The 18,095-nt window shown below is 46.8% G+C and overlaps 1 protein-coding gene across 5 annotated transcripts in view; it reads right to left on the bottom strand.

The window, feature by feature from the left end:
* The window catches only part of KLF7 (KLF transcription factor 7), a 59,016-nt gene that overhangs the window by 12,652 nt on the left and 28,269 nt on the right, over positions 1-18,095 (bottom strand). For 4 of the 5 annotated variants that reach the window (XR_013953801.1, XM_080600495.1, XM_080600494.1 and 1 more), the window contains exon 2: positions 15,909-16,521. Coding sequence is in view for 4 of the 5 variants with exons in the window: in XM_080600495.1 (XP_080456621.1) it covers positions 15,909-16,521 (613 nt within the window). In the remaining variant the exon portion in view is untranslated. The remainder of the gene's footprint in view (positions 1-15,908; positions 16,522-18,095) is intronic. The other variant, XM_080600497.1, reaches the window with a different exon arrangement.

The raw sequence follows: 18,095 nt of genomic DNA, 5'->3' as shown, positions 1-18,095 counted from the left end.
AAACAACTTTTTTCACAGAGGGAAAAAAAAGGGGAAGAAAATTCTTGTTAGTGAGCCAAGTGCTGGTGTCTTGTTTCTGTGCTGGTTACTCAGCTGTAATTCAAACACTGCTACCAGTGCTGTCGCAGATGCCAGAACTGCAGTTCCTTCAGCACTGTCCCCTTGACAGCCTGTGACATCCTACCTGGCACATTGCATTCGATCTCCCCTTGTCAGAGGAAAAGGATTTCCCCGGCCCTGGTCATGTCTCTGATGGTGCAGCGGTTCCATGTGAACGGTTCCTGCATTATTTTTAAAAGCTGTCAATAAATGGGCCTCGGTGATAATCCGGCTTCCTTGGTTCTCTGACGCTCTCTAGTGCCTACCTTAGAGTGGAGACAGCAAGGCAGACAAACCGCCCTGTAGTGCATTTACTACACACGCTGTAAAGAGAAGGCAAAGGATGAATGCTCAGCCAGATCTGGCAGGTACAGCCAGCCTGAACAATACAGCCGCCTACGGAGCAGAAGGGTGAAGGAAAAACATCATGGGCTTTCTATGAAACAAGGGCTATTAAGACTGAAGCTGTGTTTGGCTTGTTAACATTTGTCAAGAGCTTTGAAAATGTACAGTGCTATATATAGGTTACGAGAGACAGAAATGCCAAGTGTGATTACTGGTAAACCCACGGGATGCCACATATCCCCATTATTTGCTCCAGGGTCTCCTCTCTCAAGTGTTCCTGATTTGGCCTTGCGCTGCCCTGAGCTGACTTTTGTTTTCGGATGCTTTTCCTCTGTAAGTGAAGCCCCGTTCCACGACATGTCAGAAGTACCTCTTTGTGCTCCCAGGCAGCACGCTGCCGTGCAGAGCTCTGCGTGGCACGGCATACAGGCGAAGGAGCACGGTGACCTTTAAAGCCATGTCAGATAGGCTCCTTGACCCAGAGACCTCAGAAAGGTTAGATACCCTGCCCTCCCGCAGCCACTCAAAAACAGGAGAGGGCACAAAGTGAAAGACCTCTGTGTCTCTGTATGTGAGGATGAAGAACAAACTGCTTCCTAATGGCTGCTCTCGTCTCACCCGCAGATGAAATGACAGCTCTCTTGCCAAGGTGTGTGTCAGGAGGAAGCGTGGGAATGGAGAAGGGGGAGAAGCCCCTCCTACCTCACTACTGGCAATGGCAGGCAGAAGAAATGGGAAGGATCGTTTCCATGTGCCAGGCTGCTCTTCTGTTGTTGTAGAGGATTAGCGAGAATAAAAGGGTAGATGGCGAAATCCTCCTCTGCTGAAGGCAATGGCAAAACTCCCACACTCTTCTACTGGGCCAGGATCTCCCCCTTTCTAACAAATTAATTATGAGTTTCAAAATCCAATTAAAAATGGGAACATCACAGAACTGTGCCATACTGACTTTTTCCAGGCTCTAATTCCTCAAAATTAAAAACTGCACTTAAACCTCGTGCCTGCGAGCCACTCCCAGGAAGGAGGCTCTAATCTTTAAGTCACCTTTACCCAACACAAGGGGCTGTGCAGTGCTTATATAAATCCATAAAACCACATTTTTCCTTGTGCACTCCACAGAGGAGCCAGCGCACATCTAAAAAGAAGCTGATACCCAGATATGCAGCTGTTAAAGGCTCTGCTGCAGTTCAGGAGGTGCTCCGCACCACGGGGCTGGCTTAGCCTCCATGCACCCACCGGCACGCCTGGGCAGGGCAGGGAGCCAGCGACATGGGCACACTTTGAAGCACCGGATTGTGCAGTTTCCTGAGACAAGCACGAGTGTTCCCACAACGTACCACTTGTTTACAGAAAAATCCTAGAAGTGCCCCAGAGCAGTGGCGAGGTGGAGAGCACCGTGTAGTGATTTCAAACCTGCTGACCACACTGGTTTCTCGAGGCAGCATCACATCGGCGAGCAGTGCAGAGCCGAAAAGGCGAGCTGCAGAGGGAAACCATGGTCAGGCTTCCCAGCACGCCTGCTGCACGTGCTTCAGGGGTGTTATTTCTGGCTGTGAATGGGGGCAACCTGGAGAGCGACCCCAAAAGTGGACTTCTGAACTACAGAAAACGCTCACATGGACACATCCTTAATTGCATGCCGAGGGCACCTTAGGAGCAGCCCGCAGATGCTGTGAGTGCACAAACCACTATGCTGAAAGCTACTGATCAGTCCCTAGCCCGTTTTTATCTTTTCATGCTCCCAGAGCATATTTCTGTACCCTGAGATTGGGCTGTTTGGGGAAGAAGATCTCTGTTCCGCTTCTATTCCTGGCATCTCACTCAACTTAGCTCTCCTTCTAAAAACTCCCCCCAAAGTACACTTCAGTAACAGGCTGGCCCTCCATCCCTCTTCATTTCATCCACCCTTGTCTAGTCTCGTAACTGGAGGACAAAGAATTTTGCAAACTTTGGGGAAACATACAATGATGAAGCTAAAATCTATGACAGTCGTAGCAAAAATCCACAAGACTTTGGTACCCCTGAAATCAGGTCACTGTTCTTTTGGTGACTAAGACAAATGCAAGACTACATATTAAGCACCCAGTTATAAAAAAAAAACACCAGTGATGCCACTTCACTGGTCTTTTGGACTTGTCAGGTTGTTTTCCAGCCTCAGATACACTTGGTGAGCTTCACCTCATGCAACTTTACATACCGAAAAACATCATCGGAAATAATCACCTGCTGCTCCTTTTGACGTTAATGAAGAGACAAAGGCGTGTGTGGAGTGGGACACATTGACCCCTGTCAGACCGAAGCTGGAGGTGAATTTCTCTCCTTTGGTTGTACAGGGGAGCAGCTCCATCACAGGCTGCTGTATCTTTGCTCTCCAAGCACAAAATGGAGACTATCAGGTCTTCTCTCCCATATGCATACATTGCAAACTGTATACAAGCCTCAGCAATACAGAGTCTCTCACCAAACAGCACAAAACACTGAGACCCTTTGCCCTTGCCACCTAGATCCCCCAGAACCATTTAGGTGCAGGGAGTATTTCTTTCGTACAAGGAGTAAGAAGAGTCTGCTCACTGCAGACATCTCAGAGTGGCAGTTTCAACAGCGACTGGTTAGTAGAAACATTATGGTTATGGGAGACATAGGAACATAAACAGGATCAGCTGCGGACATTGTCATGACCAGAAAACTACAGCACAAAAGGAGGAAGCCAGGGATATTATACATCTTACATTTTACAGTATTTATTGCCAACCCTAGGGGTTTAAAAAGTCTATGAGTCCAGTCTCCCACGAAAATAATGAGATTTTCAAGATGAAGACAGTAAGACAGAGAGATCATTTGCCTTCTGGTTTGGAGATAACCTAGGGTCATGATTTTAAACTTCTCTTTGCAGCCCTGAAGACTAGAAACATTTGCTATTAAAAACAAACACACACACATACACACACACAAACAGAGAAAGGAGTTTGTTCCCTACTCCCTGGATTTTGGGGGGGGGGGTGACTTTAGAAGAAAACCCTACAGCTTTTGGGATGTGCATGATAAGATCAAGCAATACTGCAGGGTGAAACCCTGGTTTCATCAGTCACTGGAGAAATGCCCATTAAGGCTTGAGTTTCACCCTGTATCTTTACGGAATTAAAAGTAAACAAACATATTAAGATTATCCTGTGTATCTGTTTCCTTCTGCCTCCCCATGCACCCCAACTTAAACACCACAGCACAAATACATGCTGATTACAGTGTGCTTAGTAAAATAAGCAAGCAGTTTAAGCCCCGTGGTCCTGCAATAACTTCAGTAAGACAGATCAACAGTGGAGAATCCCCGTCAAAACCCTTGCTGGTATACCTTACTGCTAAAATACGGCACAGTTAAGAGCCTCCTTTTGTCAGTATGCCTGAGTTAGCCAAAAAGGCTTAAAGAAACTGAGGAATAAAACAAATCCTGTCTGCATGCACATTTTGAAGGCCAGTCAAATAAGATGTTTGTTATGCTATGCTTTAACAGCTCCTTAATATGTTATGTAAGTACATAAAAATAGCATGTGAAAGTCTTTAGAAAAACAGGAACACCCCCTGAAAAATCGCCATGTGTTCTAACCCGCAGGGAATTATTTACATATAGTTTCAAGATCCCAAAAAAAAAGTTTTATGAAAGAAACACAAACCATCTCCTTCATTTTTAAAATCCGTGATTAAAATACTACTCAAAATGAAACTAGTTCTAAAAGCCTCAACGTCTAAAAATATGTCCTGAAAGACAGCTTTAGCTACGCTTGCTCTAAGACTGGCGTTCTTGGAGAACCAGACAAACTGCAAATTACAACTGAAAAAGGAATTAAATGCAAGATTTCTCGCCAGGATTTCTCCCATAAGGATGCTCCGGGGGCCTGAGTCGTGCAAAGAAAATGTGTGAAGAACCCCGTAGTCCCACTGGCTTTTTCAGAGAGCGTTTTAATAACTTTCCTCGCCACCCTTTCTGAGAAATCCTTCTGGGACCTACTGTTCCGGGGCTGGTGGCTGGGAACGTGCCGTCGCACCGAGGAGCGGTGTCAGCGCTGGGACGGTGCCACGCAGAAGGACGCCGCGGAGACGCCGGCAGCCGGTGGGTTTTCGGTGAGAAGCAGCCCCCCAGCTTGCCTTGCAGAGAAATGCCAGGCAGGCGTTTGTATTTGCTTTGCAGTTTATTACAAAAGTCTGCCACGGCACAATGGGAAGCCTAATGTGGAACATCACATTAACAATATTTTATATTTATGTAGCACTCTTCATCTCTAAGGGTCCCTGAGAGCTTTACAAGCTACATACGTGGCATACCAATGAAGCCGAGCCATAATTCTTCTAATTAGCTGAATATCAGCACACATCACATGGCACAACAGAAAATGTTACTGGTCACTCCTCTCTTCATATGGAAAGTGCTACGTGATATTTAACAGCAGCACGTTGCAGAAGGAAATTCAGTTTTAAGGACTCTGGAAAAAATGCAATCTCCTAACCAAATAGGTCTCCTTTACGGCTGTCTCTGTCCCCCCATGTCACATACGCACACTCCCCCAAATAGGAGACACAGAGGAGGAGCCCTGCTTGTTGAATGGCCCCACTTCGACGCTAAATTCAGCAAGTTACCATCGGATGCATGGCTCAGACAGCTGCTTTGCTGGTGTGGTTACAGAAAAGCTGGAGAGCTGCTGCAGTTCAGTGCACAACAACATCACCCTCCTTTTAATGTCACTAAGTTCATTTCTTTAGCAAAAAGGAAGAGCAGGCTATTTAATACACACATCCTCTGGAAGTCAATGCCACCATCTAAGTGTATGTGCATGCAACCCATCAACCAGTAAAACTAATTATAAAAATCAATTTCAGATACTTTTCGGAGCCTTTCATTCCTCAATATACTCCTAATTGATTTTTGTTGGAGAAATAGAAAGGGTAATTATTATTTTTATTATTACAAAGGAAGGCAAGGGGGGCCGTGGTCAGTGTTTCAAGTGGCTCACCAATGCTTTCTCCCCCAAAAGAGAAAAAAGGAGAAACAGCATTTTATTCACAGTTTTGCCACCTGCTGGAAAGATGGAAAAGCCTTTGAAAGGGTGACAAAGCACAAGAGAAAAGCTGGCAGTAGACAGTACAGGGCAGAAGAGGAATGTGACAGGATTGTGAAAAACACAATGTGAGAAGGTTGTACCTATTTATAGACGGGCAGGGATGATCAAGTGTAAAAGCAGTACATTGCTGTGAACGATGTACAGCTCCTTTCATCCAAAAAGGTCAGAAGTGCCCTTATAGAGAGATGGCTCTAATCATGTCTGTATCAGAGATGGGCAAAAAGAGGTTAAGAACCAGACCCACTGTCCAATCAGTCTTTCTACCAGCTTCAAAGCTCCGGACTAGTCCCTAGGGGCCTTGCCAAAGCCTGTCTACCAAGCCGGCAGCAGTCTTCTGCAGGCAGTCATTCAGGACACAAAAACAAATGAATTTTTGCAGCCTTATTTCTTGCTCACACACACAAGCACCTAACGCGCACGCACAAAGCCCGCTTGCCTAGCTGAAATGCAGAGCAAAGCGAAGCACGCGGCAACGCTCCAAGAAATGGAAATAATTCCTTTTTGTACCCTCCTTGAGCACCGGCCGGGGCGTACAGCCCACCCTTGTGCCCCCTGAATTGCCGGCGCATCCTCGCCCAGCCCGGCCCAGGGGACGGCAGCAGGGCAGCAGGACGGGCGGGCAGCCGGCAGCATCCCCGGCAGCAAGGCTGCCCAATTAAGCCTCCGGAACGAGTGAGCGAGGGGGGAAAGAAAATTAAAATTAAAAAAAAAAAAAAAAGAAGGAAGAAAGAAAGGAAAGGCTGGAGTTGCTTGGCAACGCGAGGGCAGGAACAGCTGTGCAGCAGGTCGGGCTGGTACCCAGGCGCCGGGCTGGCCCATCAGCATCCTGCACGCCCCACATTTCGTGCCGGGGTCTCCTAGTAACAGCCGGTGCACGCCGGGCTGCTGCGCATCCCCTCCTCGCCTCCCGCTTCTCCCCGGCAGGCACGGCATCGCTGTTTGCCCTAATTACACATTCTCCGCTGCTTCAAGCTGCCATTACTTTGGTCCCCAGAGGAGTAGCAAGAACTTTAAAAAAAATCTCCTCTAATAAGGGTTTTTAGTTTCGAATGCAGCGGAGCTCCGCGAGCTCGAAGATGCAAGGCAAGGCAGCAGCAGCAGAAGCAGCAGATGAAAAGAAAGAAAAATTCAGCGGTTCACCGGGTCAGATTTTTCCAGGACCCTGCAATAGATCTTTTCCCTTTGTTTTTTTGTAAATTATACCAGAGGGTGAGCAGCGATGAGAGCCCTTTATGGGCCCTGGCGCCTATTTATATAATCCAGAGCAGCGTAGTAAAGGTCTGCTCTTCGGACACTTGCATTTTAGGCCAAGAGCTTCTAAGAAATTTCATGCAAAAAGCAAAGGTAACATCCCAGGCAGAATATAAAAAATATTTATCAGTGACCAGAACTGACAAAAAAGCAAGTGAAGAGGAAGAGACACCCCCTGTCCCAAATGCTAACAGTTTAAGTTATTTTTGTTCCATATTTTTGCTAACGAACGTGGCTTTTCATTTACTCAGACTATTGCAGTGCTGATGGTTCTTGCTATTTATGTGTCTCTTCCTTTTCTCCCCTTTGCCATTGAAAAATCAGGGATGCAGACTGGCAGAGACAGCACGGGAATAAAACACAAGGGGAAAATAAAACATATCCCTTTCTGTTTCCTGGTTTTGTCAAGAACAAAGAGAAGAAAGGAACAAGACACGGGATGCTTTCATTCATTCAGGTACTATATTTGATTTGGGGGGGTGGGAAGCCGTGTGTTTGGCTTTATAAAACACACCCTGTGCCAGGGCCGGGCTGCGCAGCGGGGCCAGGCGGGCGATGCTTCGGCAGGAGACGCCGTCCCTCCTGCCGCTGCCTTCCTCGGGGGCTCGGCGCAGCTCCCAGCGGTGGAGGCAGCAGGAGCTGCTCGCTGCTTCGTGGAGCACGACGCGGTCAAAAGGTCTCAGCAACGCTGCCAGGCAAACCCAGGCGAACCAAGGGGCCCGGTCTCCAAAGCACGAGGCAGCCAGTAAAGGTGATGAACTCTTGCCAGCTAGGAAGTTTACTCATCTGCATTTTGGGAAAGTTTGCACTGCTGATCAGCTTCCCAGAGCTAGGACTCCAGAAGCTCTAAGCTCTAGGGGAGACAGAAGCACCCAGCTGGAAATCCCCCAGGTCATCCATGCTGCCGGATGAGTGTAAATGAGGAATGACGCAAGTGTGCTACAAAACCCCATTGCTGGGTGGCACTGCATCTTCAGAGGGAAAATCTTAGAGAATAAAGACACCCTCTGTATGAAATATGTTCCCTAATACACGTCCAAAGTCAAACAAAGCCCAGGAAACCACCTGGAGAAACCACTGTTGGGATTCTCTGGGTTTCACAAAGAATTAACAATAAAATTGCATCACGTGTACCACACTCATACAAAAGTCATTTCATGACAGATCAGAGCTTAGTCCATTCCAGTTAATTTTCACCCAGATATTCACAGATAAAGGTCTTCTACTCAAAGGCTATTTTCCATTACAGAGGCCAAGTTTTTAGCTCAACTTGTTACACTGAGAAAAGCTCTCTTCTCTCTGCCCATCCCCAACACACATGCCACATTCTCCTAAAAAACAAGTATTTTTCCTCCAACTTCTAAAATAACAAACAGCAGCCACACTGGAAAAATACCAAATGTGGAAAAATTCAGCTTCAGGGAAAAGCTTAGCAGAGTTACACGTGACCAACAAGAAGATGCCCAAATGGAAGTTCATGCAAAATTAACCGTAACAGGTTCCATGCACTTATGTATCGAACAAAAGTGTATGCAGATAAGCACGCCTGTATTTTTATGGCATTCATTTCCAAGAACTAATACATGCTTCTAGTGCACTAATGATCACTTATAGTCATCATAAAAAACTAGAATGACATTGCAAAATTGTCCAACTAATCTATTAAGTTCCCTCTGTCGGTGGTAAGAGTCCAGAGGAATCGGAGCAAGGAAGAAGTCCCCACTAAACTCCGAATGTGCACAGTTAAGCAATGGGGACACCTTTCTTTCAGAACTCGGCTGGTGATCCGCTTTCATCTGGAAGCACAGGCTCGTCACTGTTAGCTTAGCTAGCACGCCTGTAAATGTTTTTCCAGCTTTCAGTTCTTCAAGCCCCAGTTTTTGGTCCCAGGTTTCAAAGGCAAGGCACCCCCAGGAGCACATCTGCCCAAGGCAGCACGTGTGTCTATCTCCAGATGGGGCTGCTAGGGCTGAGAACTGGCCCGCACATTTTTTAAAGGCTTTCAGTTCTTATTAAGCCTTCTATCACGTATAAAGCTGGCCAACAGAAAGATTTGGGGTCTCCAGTGAAACAAAGGTTCTGGGCACTCCCAGAGACTGTGGATAAGGAGGGTCCCATGCAGTATTTTGTCCTCCCCTTTCTAACAGGGCCGCACCAGTCTTTAAAACTCCCCTCGCTTGAAGTCCTTGTTTCATGTTCATTTCACTCTACAGCAGTACGCTACAATTTACTGCTTGACATTTGGTAACCAACTGGCTTTTGGCAGTGGTGTTAGACAAAAAGTTTTCTGAAGACGCAAATAGAGTTTTTCCCTGAACTCCAGCAAAACAGAAACAGACAGTTTGACACATGAAATCCACCCTACAGTCTCGGCATCAGATGCTTGCCCTTTACCTACCTTGAAATTCATTTTTTTCAGACATCATTCCTAGTGTTAGTGAAGGTCTGTGCTATACCATGGGCACCATCTACTCCACGGTGGCCACGGTGTTACCTGGCACGGGACCTCTCCCGGCAGAAGCACGGACGCCCCCGCTGCGTTTAGGTCAGCTGAGACAAAGCCTTGCAGCTCGGCTGCTCCTGCGTGCCAAGCTGCTGCTGCCGGTGTGGGGGTATGCGGGATGTGAAAGGCAGGCTCTGCGCTGGGAGCAAGCCCCTTGCCCCGCACACTTTCCACCCAGGCTCCTGGGCACTTGCCCAGATGTAACCTGGACTCAGACACCCCCGCTGCGCTTAGAGGACTGACCTAGAGCCTGCTTTTAAGACATGTGGCAGCACACTTGGCTTTTCCTGCCCAGTGCTTCAGCTCTCCCAGGCTGCTCAGGCCCTTCTCTTCCAGTAAGCCCACCTCAGTCTAAGATGCCACCTCCGCCCACACATCTCTGGTTCAGGCCTGGCGTGACTTCAAATATTTCACAAGTGCTGGTGTTTTTCTTTTTCTTTTGTTCAAAGCAAAGTTTCTCATTCTTAATCTGCCATTTGTATCCAGTGCGGGACACCAGCAACACGAAGGGACCCTGACAGAAAGCAACTGAGGGTTTTTAGTTTGAGGTCTTACTCTGTGAGCCATATCCTTCACCCCCTTTGCTGGGTGCCTCCGAGGGGCTCAGGGATGGATGTAAAGAAAACGCGGGATGACAAAGTAGAGGGGGCTTCTCCGTGCCTTACTGAGGCAGCCTGCCCCAACACTTGGAGGTGCCTGCACTCTCCCTTCTGCAGCTGCCAGCAGGCAGCAAACAGCACTTTCTAGGTCTCCCTTGTGCCAAAAATCATCTCACGTGGCACATAAACAACCAAACAAACAATACCTATTTACATTTCCAAACCCAAACAGTAAGACTGTCTCCCTACCTGTGCTACTGAATTGCAAATGATGGAGCAGAAAGAGAGGACTGAGAATGCAGGTACCGGCAACCAAGCAATGGCTGAGCCCGGGCGTTTCAAATGGCGAGGGCTGCTTTTGGCAGAGCCCATCCTTCCTCTGTCTGCGGCGTTCACAAAGCTTGTTTCCTCAGCCTAAGCTCTCACTGTAGTAATGACGTGAGGCTCTGGCCCTCCGCACTGAAATCACAAGACTCCTCTCCCAACTTGCCAAGTGGTTAAATGGCTTCAAAAAGAGAAAGTTTTTAAAGAGCTTGTGATCAGGTCGGGCTTATTTCAACGAGCTTTGATTAAAAACAAAAACAAAAACTAACAAAACACATCTTTCCAATTTGGCAGCGCAACTGAAAACAAATCCAGCCATGAATGAAGGTCTTCCTCACACCCCCTCTCCTTCCCCAACTCCCTTCTCTTGTTTCCAGCAGCGAACTCACCCGCTGCTCCAGCTGCTGCCACGGGAGCTTTAACATCCTCTCCGTCCCTCTGTGTCCCCTTGCTGGTCTCAGCCCTGCACGCGGAGCTGGGGACTTGTTCCAAGGCTGTGGATCTCTCTCTTTGTACAACAAAAAAATCCTGGGCCTTGGCTTTCATTCCTCCCATTGTAGCTATACTGTTCTCCCAAATGCTTTTTCCTAACTCATTTATTCAGAATCTTACAGAACTGGTGCTTTGCTTGGCTGTTTGTATTTTCTTTCTCATCTTTGGCTTTGTGTTCACTGGTGGCACCACATTAACACAACACAGCACTGCAGCTTCCCATTCACGGGTTACCACTGGCACAGACAGATTTTATTTTCTCTATTATTCCTTTACTTCAAATTAATCTTCTTCTTTTTTCATCTAGCCTTCCCCGCTCAATTTGCGCTTTTCCAATCATTTCCAGATTCTGGGCATTTCCTCTTCTAGCCCCAGCAGTTTTGGAAGACTCTTCTCTGTCAGTTTAAATCCCACCTCAAAAACCTTCCTGTTCTTTAATGCTCTTCTAATACTCTTGTGTACCTCTTGCTTTTTTCTTCCAAACGTAGTAATTTGTTTTCCTGCAGGGTGGATTTATTTGTTCTTGTTACTCTCACCCAGCACTTTGGATCAAAGAACTATGTAATTTACAATAAGATATCATGACAATGTGAAACAAACTCCACTTAAATAAATGCTATCTTCAGACAGTATGTAGACTCGTACTATCTATTTACATGGGCATCTCCCACTCGTTTTAGGCTTTAGAAATCTAATTAAAGATGTGAGGTGCCCAATTGTTTTTTTTTAAGAATTGATCTTAGGTTGTATCAGATCCTGGTTTTAGATGTATAAAGAAAAAAAATAATCAAAACCTTCTGACACTCACAAAATGCAAACCCCAGCGAAACACTCTATGGCTTATTTTTTTAATCATTATTGCAATCTTCAGGATTTCCCAGTTAGTTTATTTGTGATGCTTTATCTCTGGCCATGAAGCAACCATGCCACCTCATGCCTTCCCCTGTACATTACTGCAAGGAAAGCTGATGTGAGTTGTTTCATCGGGAGATAGAAATCTTCTCCATGGGTCTTTGATCCATGGGACACAATGACTTCCCCGTGACTAATCTTTCCAAAGGTCGCGGGCCAGCTCCCCCTTAGACGTATTTGCATCCCGACACTCGCCAGCAATATCCTGTTTTCTAATTTAGGAAGTACCGATGACTATACATTTTCTTTGGCCCATTCTAATTCCTTTCCTCTCCACTCTCCTCTACATTGGCAATTCATCTCCACACATGTGTGAAGGCTGGACTAAAATTTCTGTTTCTCAAAAGAGACATTGTCGTTTGCACTGATGTCTGCTCCATGAATAAGTGTGAGAGAATGTATTAGGGCTGGATTACAGCACCAGTCCTGGTGGCTCCTTTGTTAATTTTTTTTACCTCGCCCCCATGTTGGCAGCACAGCCTTTCCAAGCCTACAGCTCACCTTTTCCTCCTGTTTACACGCACAGCTGCTATTTCTCCCGAACGGCTTCTTTGCTGCCTTCTGACAGACATATAGTTCCACCACTGCTCTGAGCTCCTTTATGTACCCTTCTCTTTAGATGCCCCAGCTTGCTTCGAATCCAATCAAATATTTTCATTTCCCTTTCAACCCAGACAATGTTTTTCCCTTTCCCTTCCAGATTAAATTCTCTCCCACACAGATAATAGTTTTTCCCTCTCCAAAGGTCGTCCAGAAGGTGGTTTCATAACCAGTTCAACCATTGATGGGCCTTCCAGAACTGTCCTAATTCTCTAATGGAGGAGACGCGAGAGAATAACGAGGGAAGCTTGCACAGCACCATGTACAGTGTGGGGTCTGACTGTCCCTGGGCTCCCCAGCGAAGTAAAGCCCCAGGAGAAGCCGGGTTCCAACCCAGCAAGCTGCTATCAGTCTGTATTGCCTCCAGCCCAGTCTGGCTCATCACGCTGCGAGGAAGGCCAGCCAGCGTCTGTCTGGTCAGCGTTACATACGAACGAAAGGAATGCAACCTCCTTCCGCTGCCTTCCACCCCCCGGCTCCCCAGCCCATGGCTTTCTTGTCTTCCTGCAGAGCAGTAAGTCCCTTTGATCCAGCGAGTGGACTTTGCACATGGAAGTTGGGTGACCGGCCCGCATCTGCCTCCGGACGGCGAGCCCCACACTGAGAGCTCTTTGTCTGCCAGGGCACTCCCACCCCTTTGCACAGGGCCCACTCTGGCAGACTGCTCTTGCATGACACACTAACAAGCTACCAGCCAAAGGAAAATATCTCGCAATCATTTCAGGCCCTCTGGCTCAGCCAGTGAGCAAGCCAAGTGGCTAGTAGCCATTGGCGCTGCTGGGTGCATTCACAACCCACGGCACACGCGGCTCCCTGCAGCTCCAAGGCGGCCGCGGAAAAACAAAGCGCCGATGGAGAAAAGGGCTGCTCGGCCCTAGCCCCAGGGCGGGCATGGGAAAGGAGGCAGCCCTGCCATTTACAGCTCAGTCCCAAATTTCCATGGCTAGTCCTCTCTGCCCCTCTCTTTCACAGGAAGCTCAGGAGCTCCCTGTGGGGAAGCCCCACTGCCGAGGTCAGAGCGAACAGATTCGATGCCTTGATTGTACCAGCTCTAATTATGGCACTCATGGTCAATGGATTTTAAGGGAACAGAGCACTTAAACAGGATGCAGGGGTCCAAATGACTTGGTGCTTGGACCCAAATAAGCTAGTTACATAGGCCCCTCCCCACCACTGACTCAGACTGCTCCCAAGATGTAATCTAAAGGTATTCAGGTACCTTTGAACACCTAGGTGCTTTCCACTGAGAGAAATGGAGTCAGGTGCCTACCTGCTCCCAGGTTCTGCCTCAAAGAGTTCAGCTTGATTTGAACAACAGAGCTGTATCCTGTCCACGCTGCAAATGAAACCATCCTTTCTACACAGCTGTAGACAGCTAGGATGTAACCAGGTAAAGGATGCTTGTACGGCTGCAAAGACAGGATGGGACAGCTCCTCATCTGGGTTTGCTTCTTGCCTCTTCTCTTTTACCTGCCTGCTTTTTCCTAACAACCTTTGCTACCTTCTTTGAATTTGGTGGATGAAAACAAGAACACCTCTGTAAACTAGTAAATGGTTTACAGACTGGTTGAACTACTGATGGTTTAACCGGGAAGCTCGGAGGGATAGCTGAACCCACTAGGTGAGGTGAGCGGGACATTTGGGCACTGCACCTGCACAGCTGCAGTCTCATCATTTGATGCAGGTCTCCCACATCTGCCAGTAAAGGTGGACTTGTCTTTCCAACCACACACATACACACCAACTAAGGCTATTCAATAAAAGTATCACGGTGCCAGTGAGAAATGTTTCTTGTCATGAATTAATTGCAAAACACAGTATTTGACATGGTGATGTTACCTAGGGGAAAGATACAATATTCAGCTGGACCTAAGACTTGATTCAAAAGCACGCAAAATCTTGCAAGATTTGAACTCCCATGGTGGAGGTCTTGCAAGAGTGGCTGTATTTGCAAGAGTTCTCTCAGGACTCCTTGTCCCCCTTCACACCTACTGGGTGACCAAAACATAAAAAATTCCACAAGTTCACCCCTTTTAGGTGAACATGTCACATCCTTGGCTAACTTCAGAAAGCTGTGTAAGACTCATCACTTCCAGCTTGAGGAGGAACACAGGGGTCACATCCAAACAGTAAAGGCCATTGCATCAACAACTCACTCCCTGGAGCTGTGCCCTCACGGGAGCCCCTTTGCCCACTGGAAGGCCTTGGCTGGGACGTCCTCCTGGACACCACGGCAGAGCCTGCTTTGCTGTGGGTTAAGCTCACGGTGGCATTGGCAGCAGAGGAGTCTCCTGATCACATCACTGCAGGTTTTAAAATGACTGCACTGCTTCCATTGGCTTTCAAATCACTGGATCACATGTGAGGTCACTCCTGGTAAGGCGGCTATCCCCAGTAAAAGCACTAGAAAGCCCATATTGAAAGATCAAAACCAAGGCCTTTTATGTCGTAACGTGATTTATACCTCAGACCATGTAACTTTTACAGTGCTGCCTAGTATATGATGGATGCAGCTCTCTTAACAACCCACACATTTGTTTGATTTACTGCACTGGTCCAACATGTTATTTTCTACCTTGCAAGAACAACCTCGCTTCTAGGAGTATGCCTGCATGATAAGATCGTGAATTAAATGTGCAGTTATCGTAAGAGACCACACATTTTACAGTAAAATTGAGAAAACTGATTACAGCAATCCCTCTGGAAACAAGAATAATCACATGATAAGATAGTGCTAATGGGAATTTATCATCTCTCATCACATGTGAAGCCTAGAACAAAGCAGCAACACTAGCAAACTGCACAGCTATTACTGCCAATGAATACCAGCTGAAAAGCTACTGGGGACTATGAACAAATGACAGGAGAGTAGGGATGCTGAACAGCCAAACTGCAGCCAATTTGGTACGCTTCAAGATGCTTACACAGTAAAGCTTATATGCAACATTAATCAATACTACCCAAAATAACTGCCTGGTATCTTTCCATACATCCCATACCCTTTCTATCCACACTATTCCATCCAAACTCCATGTCATTGATTAATTTGCTCTTGTAGCATTGGCAGCACAAAGAGTCTCCTGACCACATGCTGTATTTAGTCACCAGAATAGCCCAAAATAGTGAGATCTCAAGTGTACATGCATCTGTATTGTACACATCTGCATCTACACACACACTCCCTCTCACACAAACATTATTCCTAAACCGCACATCTCCGTTCTGAAATATGCTTGTTCCCTTCCCCCATACAAAAGGCAGCAAAAACCTACCCACGGTATTTTCTATTTGAAGCAATTAACACTTGACTAAAATTAACATTTTTAAAGCTGTCTTGGGGATCTGAGTGCGGAAAACCCAAATTGGCATGCCCACAGTTTTAACATGAATGATACATCTACAACCCTTAGGTATCCTAAAATTACTCTGCACCAAGCCCCATAAGACACATGAAAGCTCAACATATTAATGGTAGGCAGTGAACTCCTCCGTTCTGTTGAAAAGGGGGTACATTTGCTGGCCTACCATATTTTTCCATTGCCCTGTTTCACAGATACAGGCTTGAACTTTTGGAAGAGCTTTTTTTTTTTTCTTTTCCTAATGAGAATAAAAGGAGATGGTTACGATTAGGTGGCAGGAGGACAAGATGAGAGAAGCATCCTACACAAGTACCTGTATGAGTCCTCTGGTGAGCCTTTAAGTGGGAGCTCTTTGTGTAAACCTTCCGGCACCCATTAAATTGACAGCGATGAACCCTCTTCTTGTTTTCTGGGGACGCTTCCGCCCCTGGCCCTCCTTGTTCACTGTCACTTTGCCCACTTTTTATTGTCCCCGCGGTTGCTGCCGCTACACCCACTTTCATGGAGCTGAGTGAAGCTTTCTTGGCCACCAGTTTCAATGTCACCGTGCCGTCCACTGCTGAGAGAGTTTGTGAGGTTTTTACAAGGTGGCGGCTGAGCTCCGGAGAGGAAGGGGGTGTTAACGAGGTTACTGCATTGAGTTGGGCCTGGTTGACGGCTGTGTAGCCTTCTGTGGAAGAGCTGGTGGACTGCAAGCTGAGGCACGTCTCAGACAGCAGCTTGTCCCGTGAAAGGATAATGTCCATGTTGGAGCTTTTGTCACACGTACTCGTCTCCACCGGTAAAAGGATGGGGTCCAGCCGTCGGATAGTGTCCTCCGCATCTGGAGCTGAGGAGGCATGAAGGAAGCAGTCTAAGTCCTCACCAAAGCTCTCGGAGATCTTCCGTGGTTCAGTCTGAAGGTATCGCTCCAACTCGAGGCATGTCTGCAGGAGGGGAAGGGAGAGGGGAGGGAAAGAAACTGATGTTAGAGAGAGATTACAGCATAGCTCCCACCTAGGGCAGGAGAACAATGTGGTCCAGAGCCATTCAGAGACAGCACTCCTGCAAACCAGCACCTTCTTGCGAGATGGTGACCTTTTGGCACACATGGGGATTTGCACTCGTTTGAAGCTGCTCAGAGACAGGGTATGGGAATATCTGTGTACGGTAGCAGATATTATGGTAGAAGAGAAGATACAACAAAGCATCCGCTAAATTTTCATGGAAATCTGCACATTGTCCCATGGACATCAGGCCCCTTCCAATTTTAAGTGTAACCTGGCCAACTGTCACCTCCACATGCAACTACCCAATCTGCCCAGTCTCCTGGCTTTATAACAACAAAAAGTCACCTCTCCAGAGATTTTCCTCCTCTTTCTTTCCAAACATTAAATTTAACTGCAAATTTAACCCAGCGTAGCTGGCTGGGGCTCAATCTATTCCTGGAATGGCATAATTCTGAAGTATATCATTTTAAAACAGAAGGAGGAGACAGAAAACCTTCCAGTGACACCATAGCTTGGTTGAAGGGGCTGAGAGAAGATGTGATAAGAAAAAAGGGACCCAATGCCTTTCTTAGAGGGTTTTTGGCACATCTGGTCAAGCAGGATTTCCTGTATACAGGACACCACACTTGCACACCAGCACACTCACACAACTTATTAAAAAGTAGGTGATGATGCAGGCAAGCAGCTGCCACATAAAAATGCATTCCCGCACCTCCACGGCAGTGATCATCAGCACGAGGATGGGGTGAACCTATTACTTGAATGTACCTTGTATGTGGTGCCCTGGGCTCATATACGGAGGCCCAATAAAGTCTCCAGGCACCTTCACACTGCCCAGTGTTCTCCATAACCAACATTATAGACTTTTATTATTTATAGAAAATGGTTAGCTGTAGTTTCAGGAGCATTTAATGGAGTTTATTAGTGCTATTTTTCATTTCTTGCTGCCCAAAAGGATAGCTGGTTTAATACCATCACTGCAATTTTACGGGGCTTAGAAAAACACACATTCTAACTCAGATTTTTTAGAAACTTCTAAAAACTACTCCTAAGAGAACACTTCTAGAGATATGAAAGAAGGGACTTTAGGCAAAAATATTCCGTGCAGCCTACGGGAGCTGATGGTCCAACTACATCTCAACCTGGAAGCCAAACATCTGATCAAGAAACAAAAACTTCCTTATCACCGGAGGCGAGACGGAGACTCCTGCCTTCTGGGTACAAACGTCAATAAGAGTGTAAAGAGGCCCCATTCACAGCTCTCTGGGAGCTACCGTGTAACTCAAGATTATTCCTGTTAATGTAGCCTGGAAGCAACACTGCTGTTTGCAGATACAATTGGGTGAGATGGCTTCCAGAGTTACAAAAGTAATCTGTCAGACTGCTGTGTTTTTTTGTTTGTTTCTTTTTGGTTTGTTTTTTAATAATAGCTGATTATAGATCTGAGCCGTAGAGATGGACTTGGACAAAAAGCAATAAAATGGCAATATATGCAAGTGAGACACGGGGGT

Source organism: Anser brachyrhynchus, assembly GCF_964034855.1.
Source record: "Anser brachyrhynchus genome assembly, chromosome: 7".
Classification (NCBI taxonomy): Eukaryota; Metazoa; Chordata; class Aves; order Anseriformes; family Anatidae; genus Anser; species Anser brachyrhynchus.
This window is presented reverse-complemented; position numbering and strand designations above follow the sequence as displayed.